Source organism: Chiloscyllium plagiosum, unplaced genomic scaffold (assembly GCF_037043375.1).
Source record: "Chiloscyllium plagiosum isolate Xiang-an unplaced genomic scaffold, Cpla_swu_hap1 HiC_scaffold_21, whole genome shotgun sequence".
Lineage (NCBI taxonomy): Eukaryota > Metazoa > Chordata > Chondrichthyes > Orectolobiformes > Hemiscylliidae > Chiloscyllium > Chiloscyllium plagiosum.
In genome coordinates this window covers 7,405,675-7,428,073 of record NW_028270159.1, presented here as the reverse complement: position 1 = coordinate 7,428,073, position 22,399 = coordinate 7,405,675, and the positions used below count along the sequence as shown (strand labels likewise).

Below are 22,399 nucleotides of genomic sequence, written 5' to 3'. Positions count from 1 at the left end.
ACAAACGGCAAGCCATTTAGGACTGAGGTGAGGGAGAACTTCTTTGCTCAGAGGTAATAAATCTTTGGAATTCTCTATTCCAGAGGACTGTGTAAGTCAGATCATTAAATAGTTCAGGACAGAGATTTGAAAGATTTCTAGTTATTAATGGTATCAAGAGATATGGTGATAGTCTGGGAACATGGATTTCAGGTAGGTGATCAGCAAGGTATATGATGGAGCAGGTTGAATGACCAAACCCTGCTTCTATGTTACTACTGAGCAGTTAATTTTAGGCAGTTGAATGGTGACAGCAAGAGGATGAAGTTGCTTCCTTCAGCCTCCCAGTCAGTCAGGCACTGGGAGCAGGAAGTCAAGGCTCCATCATAAATAGAATATTCAAAGGGTATTTGAAGGTGCAGCTCAGAGTTAGGGCTCAGGAATAGTTCTGGAAGCATGAAAGTAGCCATGTGCTATTAGTAGTTCAGTGTGACTAAGAGTAAGGGAAATCCACAAGCAGTATTTGTTTTGTGCAGCTGAGAAACTTGAGAGCCTGAGAATGGAGGAGCAGTATCAACTTGGTGAAGCTAGCTGTTCGTGGAAAAGCAGGATTTGTCCCTTTTTCAGCACGCAGTGTTCTACAGTTTCAAGATCCAGAGAGTATAGTCCCAGGAAAGGAAGGTGAAGTATCCGAGTATGACCGGTCACTGAGCCAGCTTCGGACTGGCTTTTCAGCGGTTTTCAAAGCTAGTCTTTGAAAGAGAAGAAATTAGAATCCTTTGTAAAGTTTAATGAGATTTGATGATCCAAATGTTACTAATATCTGGGGGTTGCTGAGAAGTCAGCAGGATCTATCTTGACTATATTCACTATTTGATATGCACTGTGGGGTTTCCAACATTTACCAATATTTAGCTTAGGTCAATTCTAGATATTAGAATATAATTTGAATATATATTGTAGATAGTGTTCTAACTTTGTTTTGTAAAGTTTATTGTTCGAAACCTTGGAATCTTGTGACTTTATTCTCTCTATGAGGACTTAGGACCTCGCACTTAATTTTTTTTAAATGAAAATTTACTGCCCCAAGTCTGTTTGTAACTTAAATGTCACGGTCTGGTCCAGGATTGTAACATCTCCCTACCTCAATCCATTTGCTGTTGAAATTTTCCATCAGGCCTTTCTCATGCCATCTATTTCAGCATCCACACCATCAGTTGTGCTGGAATGTATTATTAAGAAATTCTTCATGTTGCATTTAGAAAATCCCAAGCCTGACCAGACAAAGAGAGTTTATGAAAGGGAAATTATGTTTGGCAAACAGAGTTTTTTAAAGATGTATTCAGTACGGTGAAAAAACGGAAAACTAGCAGCTTTGATGTATATCAATATCCAAACTCTACTCAGATGGATACCACCTTAAAATCTTAATAGACAAGATAGGCTTTTGGAGTTTGAGGGTGATATATGAGTAGGAATAGAGGTTTATTTAACCAACTGACGCAAATTATAGACATAAATGAGGAATTTTCAAGTTGGCACACTGTAACTAGTGGAGTGCTGTAAGGATCAGTGCTGGAATCTCAGCTATTTAGAATCTATATTAGTCACTTGGGAAAAGAGACAGAAGGTACTGTATCTAGATTTGCTGACAATACAGAACTAGGTGGAAGTGAAAGTCACGAGGAGGACACAGGCTGCAAAGAAAGATCAGAGTGTGAGTGGGCAGCAAGACAGCAGATGGAACATAATGTGAGAAAGAGAGAAATTATATACTTGGTTGTAGGAATAGAATCTTTTTTTAGAAGGCATCTTTTTTACTGAAACTTATAAATGCTGTTCAGAGAGACTTTGGTTTGCTCATGAAAAAGCATGCAGGTGCTGCAAACATTTGGAAAAGCAAAATGTGACATGGGCCTTAATTGTGAGAGGGTTGGAGTACAGGATTTTTTTTTAAAGTTGTCTTCTGATTGTATCGGACTTTGATAAGACCACACTGGAATACCTATTGGTCTCCCTATTTCAGGAGGATATCCTTTCACTGGAAATAGTGGTTCATTAGTCTCTGGGATGTGAGGAATGTTTTGTGCTAAGTTCAGTTTTCTCAGTCTGTGTTCTCTGGAGTTTAGAAGGATGCGAGGTGATTTCAGTGAAACTTGCAAGATTTTGAAGCATGTCAACACTGAAAGAATGTTCCATCTGGATGGGGATTCTAGATTAGATTAGATTAGATTACTTACAGTGTGGAAACAGGCCCTTCGGCCCAACAAGTCCACACCGCCCCGCCGAAGCGCAACCCACCCATACCCCTACCTCTACATTTACCCCTAACCTAACACTACGGGCAATTTAGCATGGCCAATTCACCTGACCTGCACATCTTTTGGATTGTGGGAGGAAACCGGAGCACCCAGAGGAAACCCACGCAGACACGGGGAGAACGTGCAAACTCCACACAGTCAGTCGCCTGAGGCGGGAATTGAACCCGGGTCTCTGGCGCTGTGAGGCAGCAGTGCTAACCACTGTGCCACCGTGCCGCCCTAAAACACAGGAGCAAAGTTTCAGGATAAGTGATGGCCAGTTTGGACTGAATTGAGGAAATATTTCCTTGTTCAAAGGGTTGTGAATCTTTGGAATTGTGTACCTCAGAGGATAGTGGATGCTTCTTTATGACTGGGACCCAGGTGCCTTTTTGGTCCCTCGGGGAATTGAAGGATATGGGGAGCAGGTGGGAAAGTAGAGTTAAAACGCAAGATCAGCAATGGTTGCGTTAACTGACAGAGTAGGCTTAATGAGCCATATGGTGTACTCTTGCTCACATCTGATGCGTGTTCTCTTGCGTTCCTTGCAACCTATTCTGTGGAATTCCTTTGCCAAATCCCTTGGTTTTTCTACCTTCCCGTCCTGTTTTTAGACCTGACTAAACAAATCATGTCATTGAGCTTTGAATCATCCCTACCACTCTCCCCTTTGGCTTGGTTTATGTTTATTCCACAAACCTCAGTGTCTCGAGTGCTTTTCAGTACTGTAAAACGGCCTTTTTAAATATAAGTTGTTTGAGGCCAATAAAAAGAAGCCGTAACAAGGTCACACTTGAGTACATGGCCTCAAAAAAACATTTAATATAAAAACTGCTTCCAGTACAGAGCACTGTTTGACCTGAACTCGACACTGGTTTGGAACAAAAACAGTTACACTGACTCACACTGTAAGTTTAGTATTCAAATAGTTGTGGTTCCAAGCAGGAGCATTAGACAGTCAGTATAGTTGATAGGGCTCCTTGCTGATTATATTATTGTCATTGTAGGAGATTGCTTGTGGGAGGTGAAATTACATTTTACTAATGTTGTGTGGGTGAGAGTGAAAATTGCAGTTCCTGGTTCGCTGTCAGAACTTCATTCTTTTTCTTTGAGCTTTACTTTCATTTCCGGTATTTCAACAAAATTCTAGTAAAATACATCCTGCCATGATTCTGTGTTTTCTTAGCTCAGTTATTTGTACTTGCACTCAATGCAATAATGTTATTGTTTCAAAGTCCCTCCTGCCAGAACTTGAGTAAACTGTCAAGGTTGATAAGTTAGAACACTGTTAAGGGAGTGTGACATTGTCAGAGGTGCCATCCTTCAGGTGAGGCAATAAGCTGAGGTTCTGTATATTGGTCTGTTGCTTCAGGTATATGTTAGAGATTCTATTCTTTGAACTAGAGCGGTAAGTTCTTGTATTTTACAGTGTATTCCTTATTATTCCATATATAGTATGATGGTAAATAAAACAGTAAGCAGCAGTTTAGCATATGTGCGGGAGGGTTTAAGTACCAGGCAGACGATGAAAGAAGTTAAAAGGGAGGATAACACAGGAGATATTAGAGATATTGGAAACCATGAGGGTATGAAAACTAGCGTAAAGGCACTTTACCTGAATACTCATAGCATTCGTAACAAAGTCGATGAGTTAACAGCATGAATCATTGCGGATGAATGTGGTTTAGTAGTCATTACAGAGACATAGTTACAGGATGGTCACAACTGGGAGTTAAATATCTAGGGATAGTAGACTATTCAGAAGGACAGACAGGAAGGTAAGGGAGGTGGTATAGCTCTGATATTCAAGGATGACATCAGGGTGATGCTGAGATGATGTCAGCTCTATGGAAAATAAGGATGAATCCATTTGGGTGGAAATTAGAAATTATAAGAAGAAAATGTCACTGATAGGTGCAGTCTATAGGTCCCAAATAATAACATCGCATTAGGGTGGGCAATAAACAAGGAGCTAACTAATGCCTGTAAAAATGGTATGGCAATTATCATGGGGGGATTTTAATCTACATGTCGATTGGTCGAACCAGCTTGGTCAGGATAGTCTTGAGGAGAAGTTCATTGAGTGTATCTGTGATAGTTTTCTTGAACAGTATATGATGGAACCAACGAGGGAGCAAGCTATCCTAGATCTAATCCTGAGTAATGTGAGGAATAATTAATGACCTCATAGTTACGGATCCTCTTGGATAAGTGATCACGGTATGGTTGAACTTAGAATACCAATGGTGAGTGTGAAGGTAAAATCCAATACTTGGGGTCCTGTGCTTAAACAAGGGAGACTACAATAGAATGAGGGAGGACTTAGCTAAAGTAGACAGGAAATTAAGATTTTATGGTGGGGCAGTTGGTGAGCAGTGGAGGACTTCCAAAGCAATTTTTCAAAGTGCTTAGCAAAAATATATTCCAATGGAAAGGAAGGATTGTAAGAAAAGGGGTAATCCGCCATAGGTGTCTAAGGAAATACCTGCATATCTTCTTTTCCACCTATTCCCCCTCCCCCCTAACCTATCACCTTCATCCCCTTCCCCACTCACCTATTGTACTCTATGCTACTTTCTCCCCACCCCCATCCTCCTCTCATTTATCTCTCCACCCTTCAGGCTCTCTGCCTGTATTCCTGATGAAGGGCTTTTGCCCGAAACGTCGATTTTACTGCTCCTCAGATGCTGCCTGAACTGCTGTGCTTTTCCAGCACCACTCTAATCTAGACAGAAGGGCATAGCCTCAAAATTAGGGGAAGCAGATTTAGGACTGAACTGAGAAGGGACTTCTTCACCCAGAGAGTTGTGAACCTGTGGAATTCCCTGTCCAGTGAAGTAGTTGACACAACTTCAGTAAACATTTTTAAAGCTAAGATGGATTTTTTTTTTTGAACAATAAAGGAGTTAAGGGTCATGGTGAGAGGGCAAGTAAGTGGAGCTGAGGCCACAAAAAGATCAGCCATGATCTTATTGTGAATGGTAGAGCAGGCTCAAAGGGCCTGATGGGCTACTCCTGCTCCTCTTAAGTTCTTATATATGTTATGTATTGATCTCTGGTATCTTGCTGTATACGTATGGCTAATTGCACTTTACTGAAATTCATTGCATGTAAAGCACTTGTCAGGTAACAAGTTGGAAAGTAAATGCTAGCCCGTTTTGTGAAACCGATGAAATGTTATTTGTAGTGTAGCTGGTGTTCAACTAGCATGCATGCCCACATGAGAGGTTTTCCTTGCTTTGTTAGACCCCCATTCCCCATATGCACAGTCTTGGCCCTAACATTTTAGGGGATGTATTTTCTGAGGATAGACATCTTAATGAAGAGTAGAGAAAAGCTAGTATCTGTTTGTGTTATATTTGGCCCATTTACCATGTCTGATAAGACCTGCCACTTCAATCTAAAATGACCAACAAGGCTTATATCAGTCTGACCAGTGGATATGGAAGTAATGAGCTGTTGGGGCTAGTGGGTGAAAAGCAGCATTATCCTCTAAGTTAATTTAAATTAAGTTAATTTTCTTATACCACTCAGTGCTTAAAAAAGACTGAAATTATCTTCCATAACAACTTATTTCCAGTGTTTGAGCTGACAAAGAAATCCCCACCGTAAATGGCATCAGTATGTTTATCCCTTGCTTTTTCTTTTGGAACTGGAAGAATGATGTGGAAATACAATGCGTTTCATAGCCTCAGGGCATCCTAAAAGTACATTACTATCAGTGAAGTCCTTTGCAAATCTAGTCACTGATGTAATATAGAAGCACAGCAACCAATTTGTGCACAGCACACTCCCACATGCAACAATGCAATAAAGGATCCAGTAATCTTTTAAAGATGTTTTGGGAAGGCTGCATCCTAATTTTCTTAACTTTTGAGCATGGTAAAAACTCTGGTTGCATTTCAAACTCAGAGCACGTGGGGAGAAACTCAGCAAGTCAAAAATAGCACCTGTGGAGAGAGAAACCAAGTTTCAAGTCCGATGTGGCTCCTCAGAACTCGGAGTCATTTACTCGAAATGTTAACTTTTTTTCTCTCTCTCTCTACTGAATTTCTTCAACATTTTCACTTTTTATTTCAGATCTACAGGATCAGCAGTATTTTATTTACTCTAGTAACACATGAGTGTTTGTCATGTTTGTGAAGGGGTTTAAAAATTAATTAGGTCCAGAACTCTGATTTTAAACCAGTATATGTTAAAGAACAGGACTGAGAGGCCTGTTGTAGTGTTAATGGAAGTTTGTTTATATTGTGGGGGTTATGAAAAAATATTAAGACATTAGCTTGGCAGAGTTTAGGATGAGCAAGCTTTTTTTTAAATTTAGTTGAAATACTTTTGGGTGCAGTTTGAAGAAACCTGACAAGTCACATGAAAATATAGTCTCTCCTAGAAAGAGATTTGTTCGGAGCAGTTAAGGATATGTTACCTCAGTGAAACCTGCATTGTTATTCAAAACTGAGATCTCCATTGTGTGAGGATTCAAGCAAAAAACTTTGCAGAAGCCATGATGCCAAACCTACAGATTGGACGATGAAGAAGCCTTTTTCTGGATTTTAAATCACTGTAAAATGGTGGTGTTGGGGGGTAGTTGGGATTTTGTTTTGCCATATGTTTTGAAATCTTTCAAATATATTTAGATCAGTTTGTTTTGTTTTTCTTTCTGTTGCATAATGAACTTCTGATTTATTATTAAAACCAAATCACGGTACATTTTCATGTTTCAGTCAAAAATCACTACCTTAAATTATAGAAAAGGTATGATCTATCAAGTTATCTGTATAATATATTTTAATATCTATCTGTAAGTGAAGGCGATGGTCTAGTGGAGTTATCAGTGGGCTATTAATCCAGAGACACTTGTAACTTGGGGACCTGGGTTTGAATCCCACCACGACAGATGATGGAATATGAATTCAACGTTTAAAAAAAAATTGGAATTAACCACATAGTGACCATGAATCCATTGTCAATTATCAGAAAATCCCATCTGGTTCACTAATGTCCTTTAGGTAAGAAAACTTCCATCCTTACCTGGTTTGGTCTGGCCTGGCCTACACTGCGATGTGGTTGACTCTTAACTGGCCTCTGGGCAATTAAGGATGGGCAATAAATGTTGGCTTAGCCTGCAACAGCATCATCCTATGAATGAATAACAAAAGAACCAAGTGTCGTTCTGGGGTCTGACTTGTCCATAGTAACGCAATCTGGGATCATAACAGTGATCACTTGCAACTGTTTCGGTTATTCTCTCCTGGGTCAGCTCCTCTTCAAATCAAAGCTTTTGTCTTTATCAAAACCTTGTGCTTTTTAATAGCAATGTATAATTTTTGCTACTGTACCAGTCCTTTCTGTTCTATTTGTGTTTAGGTAGAAAATGAGTATTTGATTTTCTTCAGCTGTTTATCTTCCTGGACAATTAAAAGTTAACTACATTGCGGTGGGTCTGGAGCCACATGTAGGTCCAGCCGATTTTTTTTTTCCTGAAGGAAATCAAAAAGCAGATGGGTTTTTACCACATTCATTGGTCACTGGTGTGAATGCGAGCTTTCAATTCCAGATTTGTATTGATTGAGTTTAAATTTTGCCAGCGGCCATGGTGGAATTGACGCCTGTCCCCAGAGAAAGACTTGGAAGAGGGCAAGTCTAAAAGCAGAGTTAACACTTCCACTTCGATGGCTCTTCAGTTCTGATAAAGAGTCACCAGATTCAAAACGTTAACTCTGCTTTCCTTGCACAGATGCTGCCAGACCTGCTGAGTTTCTCCAGCGATTTCTGTGTTTCCCCCCCCAGATCTCTAGCATCCACAGTCCTTTGTTTTACCTCAGGACTAGAATGGACTTGTGAGAAGCAGAAAGTGTTGAGAAATCTGCAGTTGGGTTGATTGACCTTTCTCAAGCAGGACTCAATTTTCCGATCTGGATTTGAATACTGCTAACATTTTCCCCCTTCTTGTTTTTGCAGCTATATGTATCTTCAGAGAGTCGCTTCAACACCTTGGCAGAACTTGTTCACCACCACTCTACAGTGGCTGATGGACTTATCACCACCCTACACTACCCAGCTCCCAAACGTAACAAGCCCACAATTTACGGAGTCTCCCCGAATTATGACAAATGGGAGATTGAGCGGACAGACATTACGATGAAACACAAGCTGGGTGGAGGGCAGTACGGTGAGGTGTACGAGGGAGTGTGGAAAAAATACAACCTGACTGTGGCAGTGAAAACACTGAAGGTATGGTGGATTTCTTTCACATTTGTTGCACGCAGAAGAGTAGAATTTCAAGTAACTGTTGCACAGTTCAACAGATTTGGGAAGAAAATGTAGTTAGAAGACTTATAATTTAATTTGTTGGACCATAAAAATATTGATGCATTGGCTGTATATAACTGACTCCCTTTGGGTGAGAAGATTGCCACTTCAAATCCCACTGTAAAGACACGACATGTAATCCATGCTGATAGTGTGATGCAGCGCTTCCAGAACTTCAGTCTTTTAGATGAACCATTCGACCTACATTAAAGAAAGAAAATGTTGTAGACTATTGCACCAGCTCAGGACTTTGTAAACCATTTTACAGCTTTGGAACTGCAGTCACGATTGTAGGGCACACAGCAAGCTCCCATAAACAGCAGTGTCATAATGTCTCTCTGTCTTCTTTTGGGTTGGTATTTGAAGGAGACGTACTGGCTGGTGTAGTTCTCCTCTGCTCCTCTTGGAAATAATGCCATAGGATTGACCTTCACATCCACTAGAGAGGGCAATTAGGCAAAAAGTAGTTTAACTTTTCAGTGTAAGGCTCCAACACTCTCACAAATACTGCACTAGAGGTGCCTGCTTAGATTTTGCAGTAAGGTTTCTGGAATGGGATTTCGACCCTGGATGTTAGGTGGATTGGCAATGCTAAATTTCCCATAGTGGCTGGGGATGTGCAGGCCAAATGGGTTAGCCATGGGAAATGCAGGATTAGAGGGATAGGATGAGGTGAGGTGAGGTGAGGTGGGGCTCGGGGAGGGGTGGGAGTGTTGGGTGGATGCTCTTTGAAGGTTAGGTGTGGACTCGGGCCAACTTGCTTGCTTCCACACTGTAGAGATTCTGTGATTCTATGCCAGGCTGGGTATTGTGCGTCATACTGGTGCACAATGTGAATGAAAGCAGATAGGAATGTTATACCTTGCCCAGAGTCAGAGTAACAAAGATTTACTAAACTGATTCCTGAGTTGAGGGAATTGCCTTATATTCTCCAGAATTTAGATGAATGTGAGGTTGTGTAAATTACATTAGATTACATACAGTGTGGAAACAGGCCCTTCGGCCCAACAAGTCCACACCGACCCGCCGAAGCGTAACCCACCCATTCCCGTACATTTACCCCTTTACCTAACACTGCGGGCAATTTTAGCATGGCCAATTCACCTGACGTGCACATCTTTGGACTGTGGGAGGAAACCGGAGCACCCGGAGGAAACCCACGCAGACACGGGGAGAATGTGCAAACTCCACACAGTCAGTCGCCTGAGGTGGGAATGAAACACACCATTCTGAATGAGGTTGATTCGGTAGATGCTGGGAGCTGATTCCATGCCTGGGGCGTTTTAAACCAGGCCAGAATAAGATGTCAGATTCTTAACTCTAAATTGAACAGTTTCTTTGCTGTAAATCTTTGAAATTCTGTATTAAGGGCTGTGGGTGCTCAGAGATTGAATATATTCAAAACATTTTGATATATTTTTATGCACAGATTGAAATAAGGAATATGTGGATCGTATAGAAAGGTGGAGTTCAGTTAGAAAGGCCTTCATGATCTTACTGAATGGCAGAACAGCCTCATCCTATTTATTCATTTTAGTAATCAGTATTGCTGCTAGAGTATGGGTATTGTTTATCATTTGATGTGAGCCATGTAGAAATGTAGGCTAAATGCTGCTGAGTCACATGTAAAAATTGTTTTTGTCCCATTTTGGCCAAGATGAAGATATTCCATTATTGCGTCCTAATTGTTGCCATGCAGTTAAATATGAGAGATACGTGGCAAAGATTTCTTCCATACTGGCAGTTCCTAGTTATTTGTGTCGATGTTTCCAAGATTGTTTAGCAAGCACAGACATTTGGGAAATCATGAAGAAAATCTGTGAGGGGAAGAGGAGAAAGTGACTTAAAGTAACCCTTGAAAGTAACACGACTGGGGAGAAAAACCACAAAAATTAAAGTGCGTTCAGGTATTTGAGTTACCAAGGATCAGTGGATGACAGAAGACGGATGGGAAGAGTGATTGCCTTAATTGTAATAAATATTTTTATAAATGTACACAGCTTATTGGAGAATATTATGAAGGAAATTAAAAATAAACTGGTAATCAACAGTGGGAAAATTCTGGGCATGTCATAATCCCTACAATCCCCATGCATGAATGTAGAGCCAAAGCACCTGACTGTACACTGAAGATATGCAGTGCATGATACAGAGGGATCCAAGAGCTGTATTTGTTTTAAATGTATATCGACATTCAAGTAAACATTTGCACGAGGCAATACTGCATTGCTTTGGGAGTTTTGATTATTTTGGGCTGGAGGCCGATTATCTGAAATACTTCAGACCAATCCAATTTTTTCATGATTCAGACAAGTTGTTGCAAAGTCCTGCCCTCCCGCAAGGATTGCAATTTCCTGCTTTCACTGGTAAATCCTGGCTTAACAATGTTCTTTAACCTACAGGCACAGCTATTCCAGTGCTCCTCTGCTTGACCTTGAGTCCAATCCAACTCCAGCTTCTATTTCCACTTAGAATAAACTTGAATTCATCCAACACTTTACCACTTGTCTCTTGACACATACTAAGTCTATTCATTCATCAATCCTTCTGCTCACTGATGTACATTGGCTCCTGGTCTGACAGTACTTTAACATTAAAAGGTTCTTGCTTTGTGTTCATTTCTTCCATGGCCTCATCCCTCCAAGTTTCAGGAACCTCCCTTCAGCTGTGCAACCCATGGTCTTCCATCTTTGGGCTCTTGTTTACTTCCCACACTCTCGGTCCCACCATTGGGTATTTTGCCTTCAGCTAACAAGAAGTTTATTCTTAAATCTTGCTGACTCTCAATTTCTCTCTCTTCCTTTTAAAAAGTATCCTTAAGAATGACCTCTTCAACCAAATGTTTGGTCACCTGCCCAAATATCCCCTTCTTTGACAAGTGCTGGCTAATAGCTCCTGTCATGCTGACACACTTTACTGTTTGTTCTTTTGTGGGCTATGGACGTCAATGGCAAGTCCAATATTTCCCCATGAAAAAGGACAGTTCCCTTTGACATCATCTTCCAAACCCATGGCCTGTACCATCTCGAAAGCAAATGCTAGTAGATGCATGGGAACACTTACCACCTGTAAGTTCTCCATAAAGCCACACACCATCCTGTCTTGGATGGTGTTTCTTCACTGTCACTGTTGCCACTGTCCATTTTTGGTGCAGGAGGTGAATGTTCAAGTTGGTGGATAGTCTGCTGTAAACAGCCTGCTTTGTCCTGAAGTGTATCTAGCTTCTTGAATGTTGTTGGAGCCACACTCATTCAAACAACTAGAGATTGTTCCATACGCTCCTGACTTGTGTCTTATACATAGTAGACAGGCTTCTGGAAGTTAGCATGTGAGTAGCACAACTCAGAATTTTTCAGTCCGTCAGCTGTTCTTGTAGCCACTGTATTCTCGTGGCTTGTCCAGTTCAATCATAATCCTCAGGATGGTGTTAGTTAGGGATTCAATGATAGTAAGGTCATCAAATGGCAAGGCTAAGATGGTTACACTTTTTTTTTGTTGGAGATGGTCATTGCCTGGCCCTTGTGTGACGTGGCTATTAATAGTTAAAAATTACCTTAAATCTGAATGTTGTTCAGGCCTTATAGCATATGAACACATGATGCTTTATCTGAGGACTTGTAAATTATATGAAACATTGTGCAGTCATCCACAAATATCTCCATTTCAAAAGTAATGATGGAGGGAAGTTATTGACGAAGTAGCTGAAGATGATAAGCGCCTTGGTCACCACCCTGAGGTGCCTCTGCAGAGATGCTCCCTGGCTGAATGATAAGCACCCCAACCATCACATTCGTCTTCCTTTGTACTAGGTATCACTTTAACAAATGGAGACACTATCCCCTGACTTCACTTTTACTGGGCTCCTTGCTATCAAATGGTGCCTTGATGTCAAGGTCAGTCACTATCACCTCCCTGTAACTGAGTTAAAGATGCTCTAGAAATGCGAGTTGTTTGATTTTTATCCTGGAGTGTGACAGGGCAACTGCAGGATGTGACACTCTCCCAGACCCACAGAAGCAGGAACTGTTTTCTATTAAAGCTTGGACTTTGAGTGGTACTGAGGATTCTGTTCAGTGAGTGTGAATACAAGTGAATCAGCAACCAGGTTGGCTCTGAAGACAGGAATAGAGGCAAAGTGGAAAATCAGGAATGGGACAAAAGATGGGGTGAAAATGAGGAATGATCAGAGAAAATGGTTAAGGGGAGGGGAATCATAGTGGTGTACCTGAAATTAAAGTATACAGTTCTGAGTTGATTTTCAATGTAGGAAACAGAAACCAGTCCCCGATCACATTGCTGTCGAGAGTATGGTGCTGGAAAAGCACAGCAGGTCAGGCAGCATCTGAGGAGGAGGAGAATTGGCGGTTCATTTATTGAGAAATGTCTATTCTCCTGCTTCTCAGATGCTGCCTGACCTGCTGTGCTTTCCCAGCACCACACTTTCAACTCTGATCTCCAGCATCTGCAGGCCTCACTTTTTCCTGATCACATGAGGAACCCACTTCACATGAAATAGTCCATTTACCTTCCTACCAGTAGCTGCCTTAGCTGTAGGGATTGTCCAACCTTGATTTATTCCCCAAACCTGTTTAACTTCAAGGTTTCTGCAGACAGTCACTGCACATGAAGTTCATTATCTGTGAGTTGCCTTTCAGATGTTTGAAAAATAATGTCATGTAACACTGCTTTCAAAATGCAGGTTCTCATTTTAGTATATGTGGTTGGACTGGATGCCTGTCTTTGCTGGTATGTGATTGACTGGGAGCAGTCTTTTTGTAGCTATCAGCGAATACAACTCAATTTATTGAAAAGTAAAAATGACTGAAATAGTGAACAGATATTGAACTACAGTGAAGGATCCTGTACGGTAGATGCAAGTTTACCTCTTTTTAACAAGGCTTTTGGCTTACGTGAATGTCTTGTGACTGAACAATCTCCCTGTTTGGTTTTGATGGCCTCGGCTGTTTTACCTATCTCCAGGCTCAATATAATAGACTCACCTGAGAGGTCACAGCACCAATTGTCCAACAGGGTGTTCACCACTTGGGATACAGGCTGTCAAGGTAAAATCAGAAAACCCACCCACAGCCTGGGAAACAAAGTCTACCCAGTTTGTGTCCTGTTGCCCGATTGTATGATAGTTATTGTGTGCCATTAGCCCCTCCTAGTGTTTGACTTGAGCATGACATAATCTTGCCACATTTGGTTGAATTGTACATATGGAATTTTAAGCGATTGAGCTAAGTATCTTCGTGTGCACTGTAGTAGATGCACATTAATAAACTGGAGCAGAAGCCTGACATTCGGATCAATTTGAATTTTTATTAACTTTTCATAATGCTCCAGTGTTACCCAGAATTCAGCAGATAAAACATTAGAATAGAATAGTCTTTATTGTCACATATGCTCAATGAGTATAGTGAAAAGTTTATATGTTGCCAAATACAGCATCAACTTAGATACAAAAGTACCTAGGCACAGTTGCTTTAGTTACAAGATCTTAGACAATAGAGAAATAAAATGTTTAGCATTGCAGAAATAAAAGTTCAGTCCAACGGACCACATTGGCACCTGGCTCCACACTGCACCAGTGACATGCCATGTCAGGAGGTTGGAAGGTCATCATGCCACACCAGGAGGAATGTTACCCTAAATACCCTCTCAGGATTCATCCTTCTAAACTTGTATACAGACTGGAGAGTTTATTTTTGAGTTGACTGTCTTTGAGGTGTTGAATTAAGTTTCACTTGAGAAGTGTTGATACAGCTTTGCAAGTGAATGTAGTTCAGTGAAAACTCTCCAGTAAATTGGAACCTCAGATATGGAGAACCTCGCAGTGGAGAATGTTTGTTTGTTTTTTAAATGTGGGTGAAAGTCTTCCGATTCAACTCCTCCACTTAAAATGATTGTTTTTCATCTTCCTGAACTAACATAAGAACAACTTGTTTTTATGAGGCATCTTTAATACTGCAAAACTTCCCAAGGCACATTGCCACATTGAATTGCTGGTAAGGAAAAAGTTGGTAATGATTTTGAGCAGATGATTCTCCTATGTCAACGATACAACATGCTCACTTTAAGGTCCATTCTGAAATTGGAGCTGGATGGGTGTAATGTACGTTTGAACAAATAACTTAATCACATCTAATATCCAATTGATCCACTAGTGACCCACCAATCGCGCAGTTCCCATTGAATTCTCTTTAACATCCCCACGCAATGCAGTTTAACATCAGAGCGACGTCCCATCAACTTCTGTTCTCCTCACTTGTAGGTGAGGCCAGCTGTGGCATTTGAGACCAGTTTCAGTGTTACCTTGGCTAAGCTCAGTTCCCAATGGTCATGAGTTCAGTTTTGCTCTAAGTGGGAAGTATATTAAATGACCAATCTTACAATATTGGTGAAGATTCTTTACAAGTCGAGCTATGATTAGGAGTGAAGAAGCATACAAAGTAGAGCTTTGATAATAAAGTCCCTGATGATAGAGAAGTTACATTTAGCTTGGGCTCGGTGATAATGAAAGAATTTTATAGTCCAAAGGATCTTGATTCAAACTTCATTCCTGTGATTTGAGCATGAGATCTGGACTGACACTTCTTCAGAGATGCTGTCCTTGGGATGAGGTAAGGAGCAAGGGATGGTAACTAATTGGATGGCTGTCTTGTAGAGTTGCACAGGTGCAGTGGGCTGGATGGCCTTCATTCAGTATTTCTGTTTTAAACCATGACCCTGACTGCCTATTGAGGTGGACACGAGGGACACCCTGGCATCTTCCTCAAACAGCAGAGAGTTGAACAGCTGACATTACCTTCCTTATTGACATCTGCAATAGATAATCTGGTTGTTATCTATTGTTGCTGATGGGACTTGAATACGTGCAAGTTACCTGCAAATCTGACCAAACAATTGTGGCCATGCTTTTAATAAGTACTTCAGGTTGTGTAATGCTTTGGAACATCCTGAGGATGTGAAAGGTGCTGTATAAGGATAAATTTGTGCTTTTTATTTTGACATATGCTATAATTGCTTTGAAGATGAGAGGAAAGCTATTCCTTGTAAGTGGGAATCTAACTAATTAGACCAGTGTATAATCTGTTGAGCAGCCTTGCTTTCTTTTTAAGTTTCCCACAGCAGAGTTCATTTACAATTGGGCACTGACATCAAGGAGTACCCAGTGAACCTTTGTAGTGAGAATTGGTTCAGATTTGAGACAGTCCCAAAGTGAAGGTGGGACATGTATGATACAGCTCAGTCCCAAATCAGGCAGCATGGCATGAGAACCGGCTCAGTGCAGCGTGTCTGTAAAGGTGTGGTCCCTGAGGAAGTTCTTCATGTTTGTGTTTGAAACCAAGTGTGATGTGTCCAATATTTTAACATAGGATGTTTACTGTATCCTATTGTTATAGCTTTCCTGACCTGACGTTTGCATCTCAATTTCATAATAGACTTTAAGGAACATTGTATCCTTTAAAGGCAAAATAGCCAAATATTGGAAGCACTGGTGCACACAGTGGAGCATTCAATAGAGAAATTATCTTTGCACTATTTATTACAAAGTCCAGACTGATATGATTGACTGAATTACAGATTCTGTTATGAGTATCTGTGGTTTGAAGTGAGCTTACATCTTCACTGATTGACTTCCAGACTGCGGATGTAACCCATCTGCAAACTAGATCCTCTAGTTGTTGCATATTTCTTGAAAATGACGTGGTTAGTCATGTTAAAGTAGAGAGAATTCGCCCACAGGCTGGCCTGGATCTTGAACGAGTACAACCAGTGTGACTGTAAAGTGGTTTTCCTTTGGACTTCTGTATTCAAGATGTTTAATCTCAATGGTTCCTGCTGTGTCTTCCTTGAGTGAAGTCTAGTTTGAGAGTATATTCAGCTTTGATGCATTTTTTCTCAAGTAAACATGTCACTGATATTATCAATTGCGAGCTGCCTGTTGAATTCATGGTGTCACAAGTAACTCATTCCTACGCATAACTATTTCTAACTGACGTTGGCAGGAGAACAGTTTTGCTCGAGCGTTATCGTATACTTTTGCCTTGTATCATTGTCAGAGATTCAAATCCCACAAAGAAAGTTGATGTTGCATTTGAAATAAATTGGTCAAATGCACTGCCACTTCTACCTGGCATGTGCCAGTTCCAAACTGTGTGGTTGGATTCCTCATGTTTTCCGAATTACTAGGGATGGGCAATAAATGCTGCCTTGCCAGTGTCACCCACATCCCAAGAACAAGTAAACGTTACCACTTGGCAGCGAAATCCACCCACGGCTTGTCTTACAAACCACATAAAGTTTCCACTTTACTCAGCACATTAAGGGATTCTTTCAGCTCATTGCGCAACTCAGAAGTTCCTCAAAATGATTGCAGTCGACGCAAGCCAGATTGTTTGTTTGAAGGTGTGTCTGTACGGTACTCACTAAAAGGTGCTGTTCTCAAGGAAGCAATGGTGATGGGATAAAGTGTCCAGGTAGTCAGGGGAAATAAAGTGGAAGAGCAACAGTATGACAGGCACTGTCTCAGGCAGGTTTAACTGGTCATTCACTGCTGTTTGTGGTGTACTTGTACATCAAAGCTGCCACCTCCAATGTACCTCATTTTAAATGACGTATTTTGAGATATTTCTATATCCCTTAAGATGTGACATAAATGTGAGTTTCTTCATAGAGTTGCAAAATAACAGTACCAAAGGAGGCCATTCAGCCCACAATGTCTATACCAGCTCTTATGCCTTATCCGATTAATCCCACTCTTTTCCCTTATCGGTGCATTTTTTTCTGTCAAGTCTGTATCCAGCTCCCTTTTGAGAGTTACTATTGAATCTTTCTTCAAGTTGAGGAAGCAAGGCTCTGGCATAGCTTTAGAGGATTACAGGGTAGCTAGGAGAGAACTCCAAAATGGACTGAGGAGAGCTAGGAGGGGGCATGAAAAAGCCTTAGGGAAAACCCAAAGGCGTTCTACACTTAAGTGAGGAATAAGAGAATGGTCAGAGAAAGGGTAGGGCCGACCAGGGATAGTGGAGGAACTTGTGTCTGGAGTCTGAAGAGGTAGAGGAGGCCCGAAGTGGGTTTTTTGCTTCAGTATTCACTAGAGAGATGGACCTTGTTAATAGTGAGAACTCCGTGGACCAGGTTAATAGGCTTGAACAGATTGATGTTAAGCAAGTAGATATATCAAGAGAGACAAGTCCCCTGGGCTGGGCCAGATATATCCAAGGTTATTATGGAGAATGAGATTGCTGCACCTCTGTCAATGACTTTTGCGTCCTCACTCTCCATGGGAGTAGTACCGGATGATTAGAGAGAGGCAAACGTTGTTCCTCTGTTCAAGAAAGGAAATAGGAAAATCCTTGGGAAATACAGACCAGTCAGTCTTGTGTCTGTGGTAAGCAAGTATTGGAAAGGATTTAAAGACATAGGATTTATGACTATTTGGAAAAATATAGTTTGATTAAAGTTAAGTCGGCATGGCTTCATAAGGGGCAGGTCATCCCTCACAAGCCTTATTGAGCTCTTTGAGGATGTGACGAGACAAGTTGATGAAGGTCGAACAGTAGATGTGGTGTATTTCGGTAAGGCATTTGATAAGGTTCCCCATGGTAGGCTCATTCAAAAAGTTAGGAGATATGGAATACAGGGAAATTTGGCTGTCTGGATACAGAATTGGCTGGCCAAAAGAAGACAGCAAGTGGAGTGGATGGAAAGTAGTCTGCCTGAAGGTTGGTGACCACTGGTGTCCCACAGGGATCTATTCTTGGGCCTCTGCTCTTTGTAGTTTTTATATGTGACTCGAATGAAGAAGTGGAAGGGTGGGTTAGTAAGTTTGCCAATGACACAACAGTCAATGGTGTTGTAGATAGTGTTGAGGGCTGTTGCAGGCTACAACAAGACATTGACAAAATGCAGAGCTGGACTGAGAAGTGGCAGATGGGGTTCAGCCTGCATAAATGTGAAGTGATTCATTTTGGAAGTCGAAATTGAATGCTGAATACAGGATTAAAGAGAGGATTCTTGGCAGTGTGGAGGAATAATGGGATCTTGGGGTCCACATACATAGATCCCTCAAAGTTGCCAACCAAGATTAGATTCCTACAGTGTGGAAACAGGCCCTTCGGCCTCCAACCAGTCCACACCGACCCTCCGAAGAGTAACCCACCCAGACCTGTTTCCCTCTGACTAATGCACCTGGCACTACGGGCAATTTAGCATGGCCAATTCACCCTGACCACATCTTTGGACTGTGGAGGCAACCGCAGCACCCAGAGGAAACCCACGCAGACACGGGGAGAATGTGCAAACTCCACACAGTCAGTCGCCTGAGACCCTGGTGCTGTGAGGCAGCAATGCTAACCACTGAGTTATGATAGGGTTGTTAAGAAGGCGTATGGTGTTTTGGCTTTCATTAACAAGGGGGTTGAGTAATAGAGCTGCAAGGTTTTGGGTGCATGGAATGCACTGCCATTGGTGGTGGTAGTCAGAGACATTAGGGACATTTAAGCAACTGCTGGGCAAGCACATGGCCGGCAGTAAATTGAGGGGTGTTTAGGTAAGATTGATCTTAAATTAAGGTAAATGCTCAGCACGTCATTGTGGGCTGAAGGGCCTGTACTGTGCTGTAGTGTTCTATGTTCTATGAATCTGCTCCACGGTCCTTTTTAACCTGTGCTTTCCAATCAAAGTATTTCTCTTTAGCACCTCCTCAGTTTTTTTGGCATAGGAATATTAAGCAGAATACACATTACAGCCATAGGTGCTATATTGACACATAATATGTTGAACTTAATTCTGGAATGGTAATCTTATTGTCTCCCATATATGTATTCCAGATATGACTACAACTTCCTACATGTGTTTGTATATCCATATATAAAAAAGTTAAAAATCGGACAACACCCCTTTACCCGTTTACACTCTCACTCTCACAGACACTCGTAACTGGCCCAACGCACACCCATCCACATGCACATATACACACAAAAGTTTGTGAAGTGAATTTGTACTTGCAGAATTACATTTTCTTTTGCTCAAAAACTGCATGAATCCATGTAAGATTCTACAAATCTGTTTTTTTAGATTAGAATCAGTCTGACCATTGTGGCACAGACAACCTCACACAGGGCACCTCATACCTTCAGTGCATTATCTGGGCCGACATGACCACAATGGTTAAAGTTCACCTGAGAATGTAACTTTTAAAAATGTTCTGCGATTTACTTATGAAAGAATTGAAACCAACATGCTCATTCTAAAAAATGAGAGACTTAACAAACAATCCAAGTTTTTTTCAATATATAATTTCAGTGACATCGCACTGTAAACCTTTGCCATAAATTCTGTGTCTTACAATCTTATTCTCCACAACCACCTGATGAAGGAGCAGCGCTCTGAAAGCTAGTGCTTCCAAATAAACCTGTTGGACTATAACCTGGTGTTGTGTGAATTTTAACTTTGTACACCCCAGCCCAACGCCAGCATCTCCAAATCATATATAAAAAAAACATTTTGGCACACGAGTCCTGTTGACAAATAGAGTATGTTGTTTGCAGGGAAAAGGCACTGATATTTCAGCTACAAATATGAGTAAGTCACGTGGTGTGTTTGAGATTAACCTAATGCCTGTTGTCTGTTCTTGCAGCAGAGCAATTAATGTTGCTAGTGGATACATCCCAATTTCTCTTGTGTAGGACCCCCCTACTCTTTGCTCCTCCAGGATTAATGCAGAGCTCTTCTCCTTCTGCAGGAAGATACCATGGAAGTGGAAGAATTCTTGAAAGAGGCTGCAGTTATGAAGGAAATTAAGCATCCTAATCTGGTACAGCTGCTAGGTAAGTGTTCAGATGAGGTGACTTATTACTGTCAAGTGTATGAGTGCACTGTTGTTTAGAAAGAGAAATTGTCTTCATTAATGGCACATGAAGAATTTAAATTTGAAAACACGGATCTATAAATAAAAGCACAAAGATCAGGAATTAGCAGCAACTTGGTTTAACACAAATTGTCAATGGATTTTGGATTGCATTACTTGAAGGGGCTACAGGATTTAGATTAGATTAGATTACAGTGTGGAAACAGGCCCTTCGCCCCAACAAGTCCACACCGACTCGCCGATGCACCAACCCACCCATACCCCTACATTTACCCCTTACCTAACACTATGGGCAATTTAGCATGGCCAATTCACCTGACCCTGCACATCTTTGGACTGTGGGAGGAAACCGGAGCACCCGGAGGAAACCCACGCAGACACGGGGAGAACATTTTTGGCATTAAGAGAAGCTAAATTTTGAAGGTGAATATTTTAAAGGACATAAAAAACAGGCTGGAGAATAGAGTGAATAACTACAATGTAGAATCAAAACATCACCAGAGGTATTTTCTAAACCTATGAAAAAAATAATTGTGGCTGCATGTTTAATGAGGTTACATTTTCAGTAGGTTAAACAGCATCCTGTGTACTGAACTATCATTGGGAATGGAATATTGAAGAGTGAACTACATGTGCTGACAGCAGTCCTGAAATATATTGAACTGACTGCATCGCAGTTTGCAGTTTCACTTGAATTTGCTGGACGTAATATGTTGCGAAACCTTGAACCCTAAGTATGATCTTTGACTCATGAAATCTTTAGAGTAATCTACAAATAGTCATTCTGTAGTTTTTTTTAACATATTTGTTACTTCTGAGGCAATGTTTATACTCGGTGATGGCGCAGTTCACTGTGTATCAGAACTGTACAGAGTTAGAATGTGTAGCAAAGAAGCTGTGCCCAGCTGATCTGTGGAGGGTTTACACTCTGCACAAGCCTCTTTTCACCTAACCCTATTAGCAGGGCCATTTATTCTTTCTCAAATGTACATTGAGCTTTCCTTAAATGTATCTATGCAATTCACCTCAACTGTACATTGTGTTGGTAAATTTCATGTTCGAAGCTCACTCATTGTTTAATCAGCAAATATTTGAGCAGGTGACAAAAGCTTGGCCAACAAAGCATGTTTTAAGGAAGGGAGGAAGATTTACAGAGGGAATCATGGACATTCTGCTAAAGCAAGTTGGGATGTTTTTCGACTCCTGTATAACCTAGTTAATGTTATTAGGATTTGATTTTTAAAAATGTAATTGCTCTACTGAAAATTTTAAGATTTGAGATGGTTTTCTTGAATGTACTGGATTTGAGGACTTTGGGAATTCTCTTTTTAAAACTCATGGTATCAAGTTGGAACTTAACTTTTAGTAAGAATGAGATGAAACTGGGAGCAGGTTACAAACAGTTTAATGAATTAGCTAATCTTTCCCTTTCTACTGTTTTTGTATATGTATAACAGAGTTGTAACAGAAACCAAGGCAGGGTTTTAATAGAACAGTGAATCTCTGTTAAGAAAGGAGACACAAAAATAGGTTGCTCTAAAATGGCAGTCAGTAACCTGGTTGGAAGATTTGGAAGAATAGGCTACATGGAACACAAGTCTTCAGTTTAAAAGTTTATTTAGAAAGCCACTTTCACAAGTTGGTGCTGTGCAATAGTTCACTCACCCAACACATGTTATAATTGTTCACCACGTAAATGTATTATTCACATTCTATGATAAGTCCTTGTGTTATTTCTTTCCAAAGGTGTATGTACCCGGGAGCCTCCGTTTTACATCATCACGGAGTTTATGACTCACGGTAACCTCCTAGATTATCTACGTGATTGCAACAAGGAGGAAGTGAATGCTGTTGTGCTGCTATACATGGCAACTCAGATCTCCTCTGCGATGGAGTATTTGGAGAAGAAAAATTTCATTCACAGGTACGT

The 22,399-nt window shown here is 40.9% G+C and overlaps 1 protein-coding gene across 2 annotated transcripts in view; it reads left to right on the top strand.

Annotated features, from left to right (window-relative positions):
* abl1 (ABL proto-oncogene 1, non-receptor tyrosine kinase) overlaps positions 1 to 22,399 on the top strand; it is a 193,034-nt gene that overhangs the window by 151,760 nt on the left and 18,875 nt on the right. For both annotated transcript variants that reach the window (XM_087998209.1, XM_043720556.2), the window contains exons 4-6: positions 8,241 to 8,513; positions 20,344 to 20,428; positions 22,216 to 22,393. In XM_087998209.1, the coding sequence (XP_087854335.1) occupies positions 8,241 to 8,513; positions 20,344 to 20,428; positions 22,216 to 22,393 (536 nt within the window). The remainder of the gene's footprint in view (positions 1 to 8,240; positions 8,514 to 20,343; positions 20,429 to 22,215; positions 22,394 to 22,399) is intronic.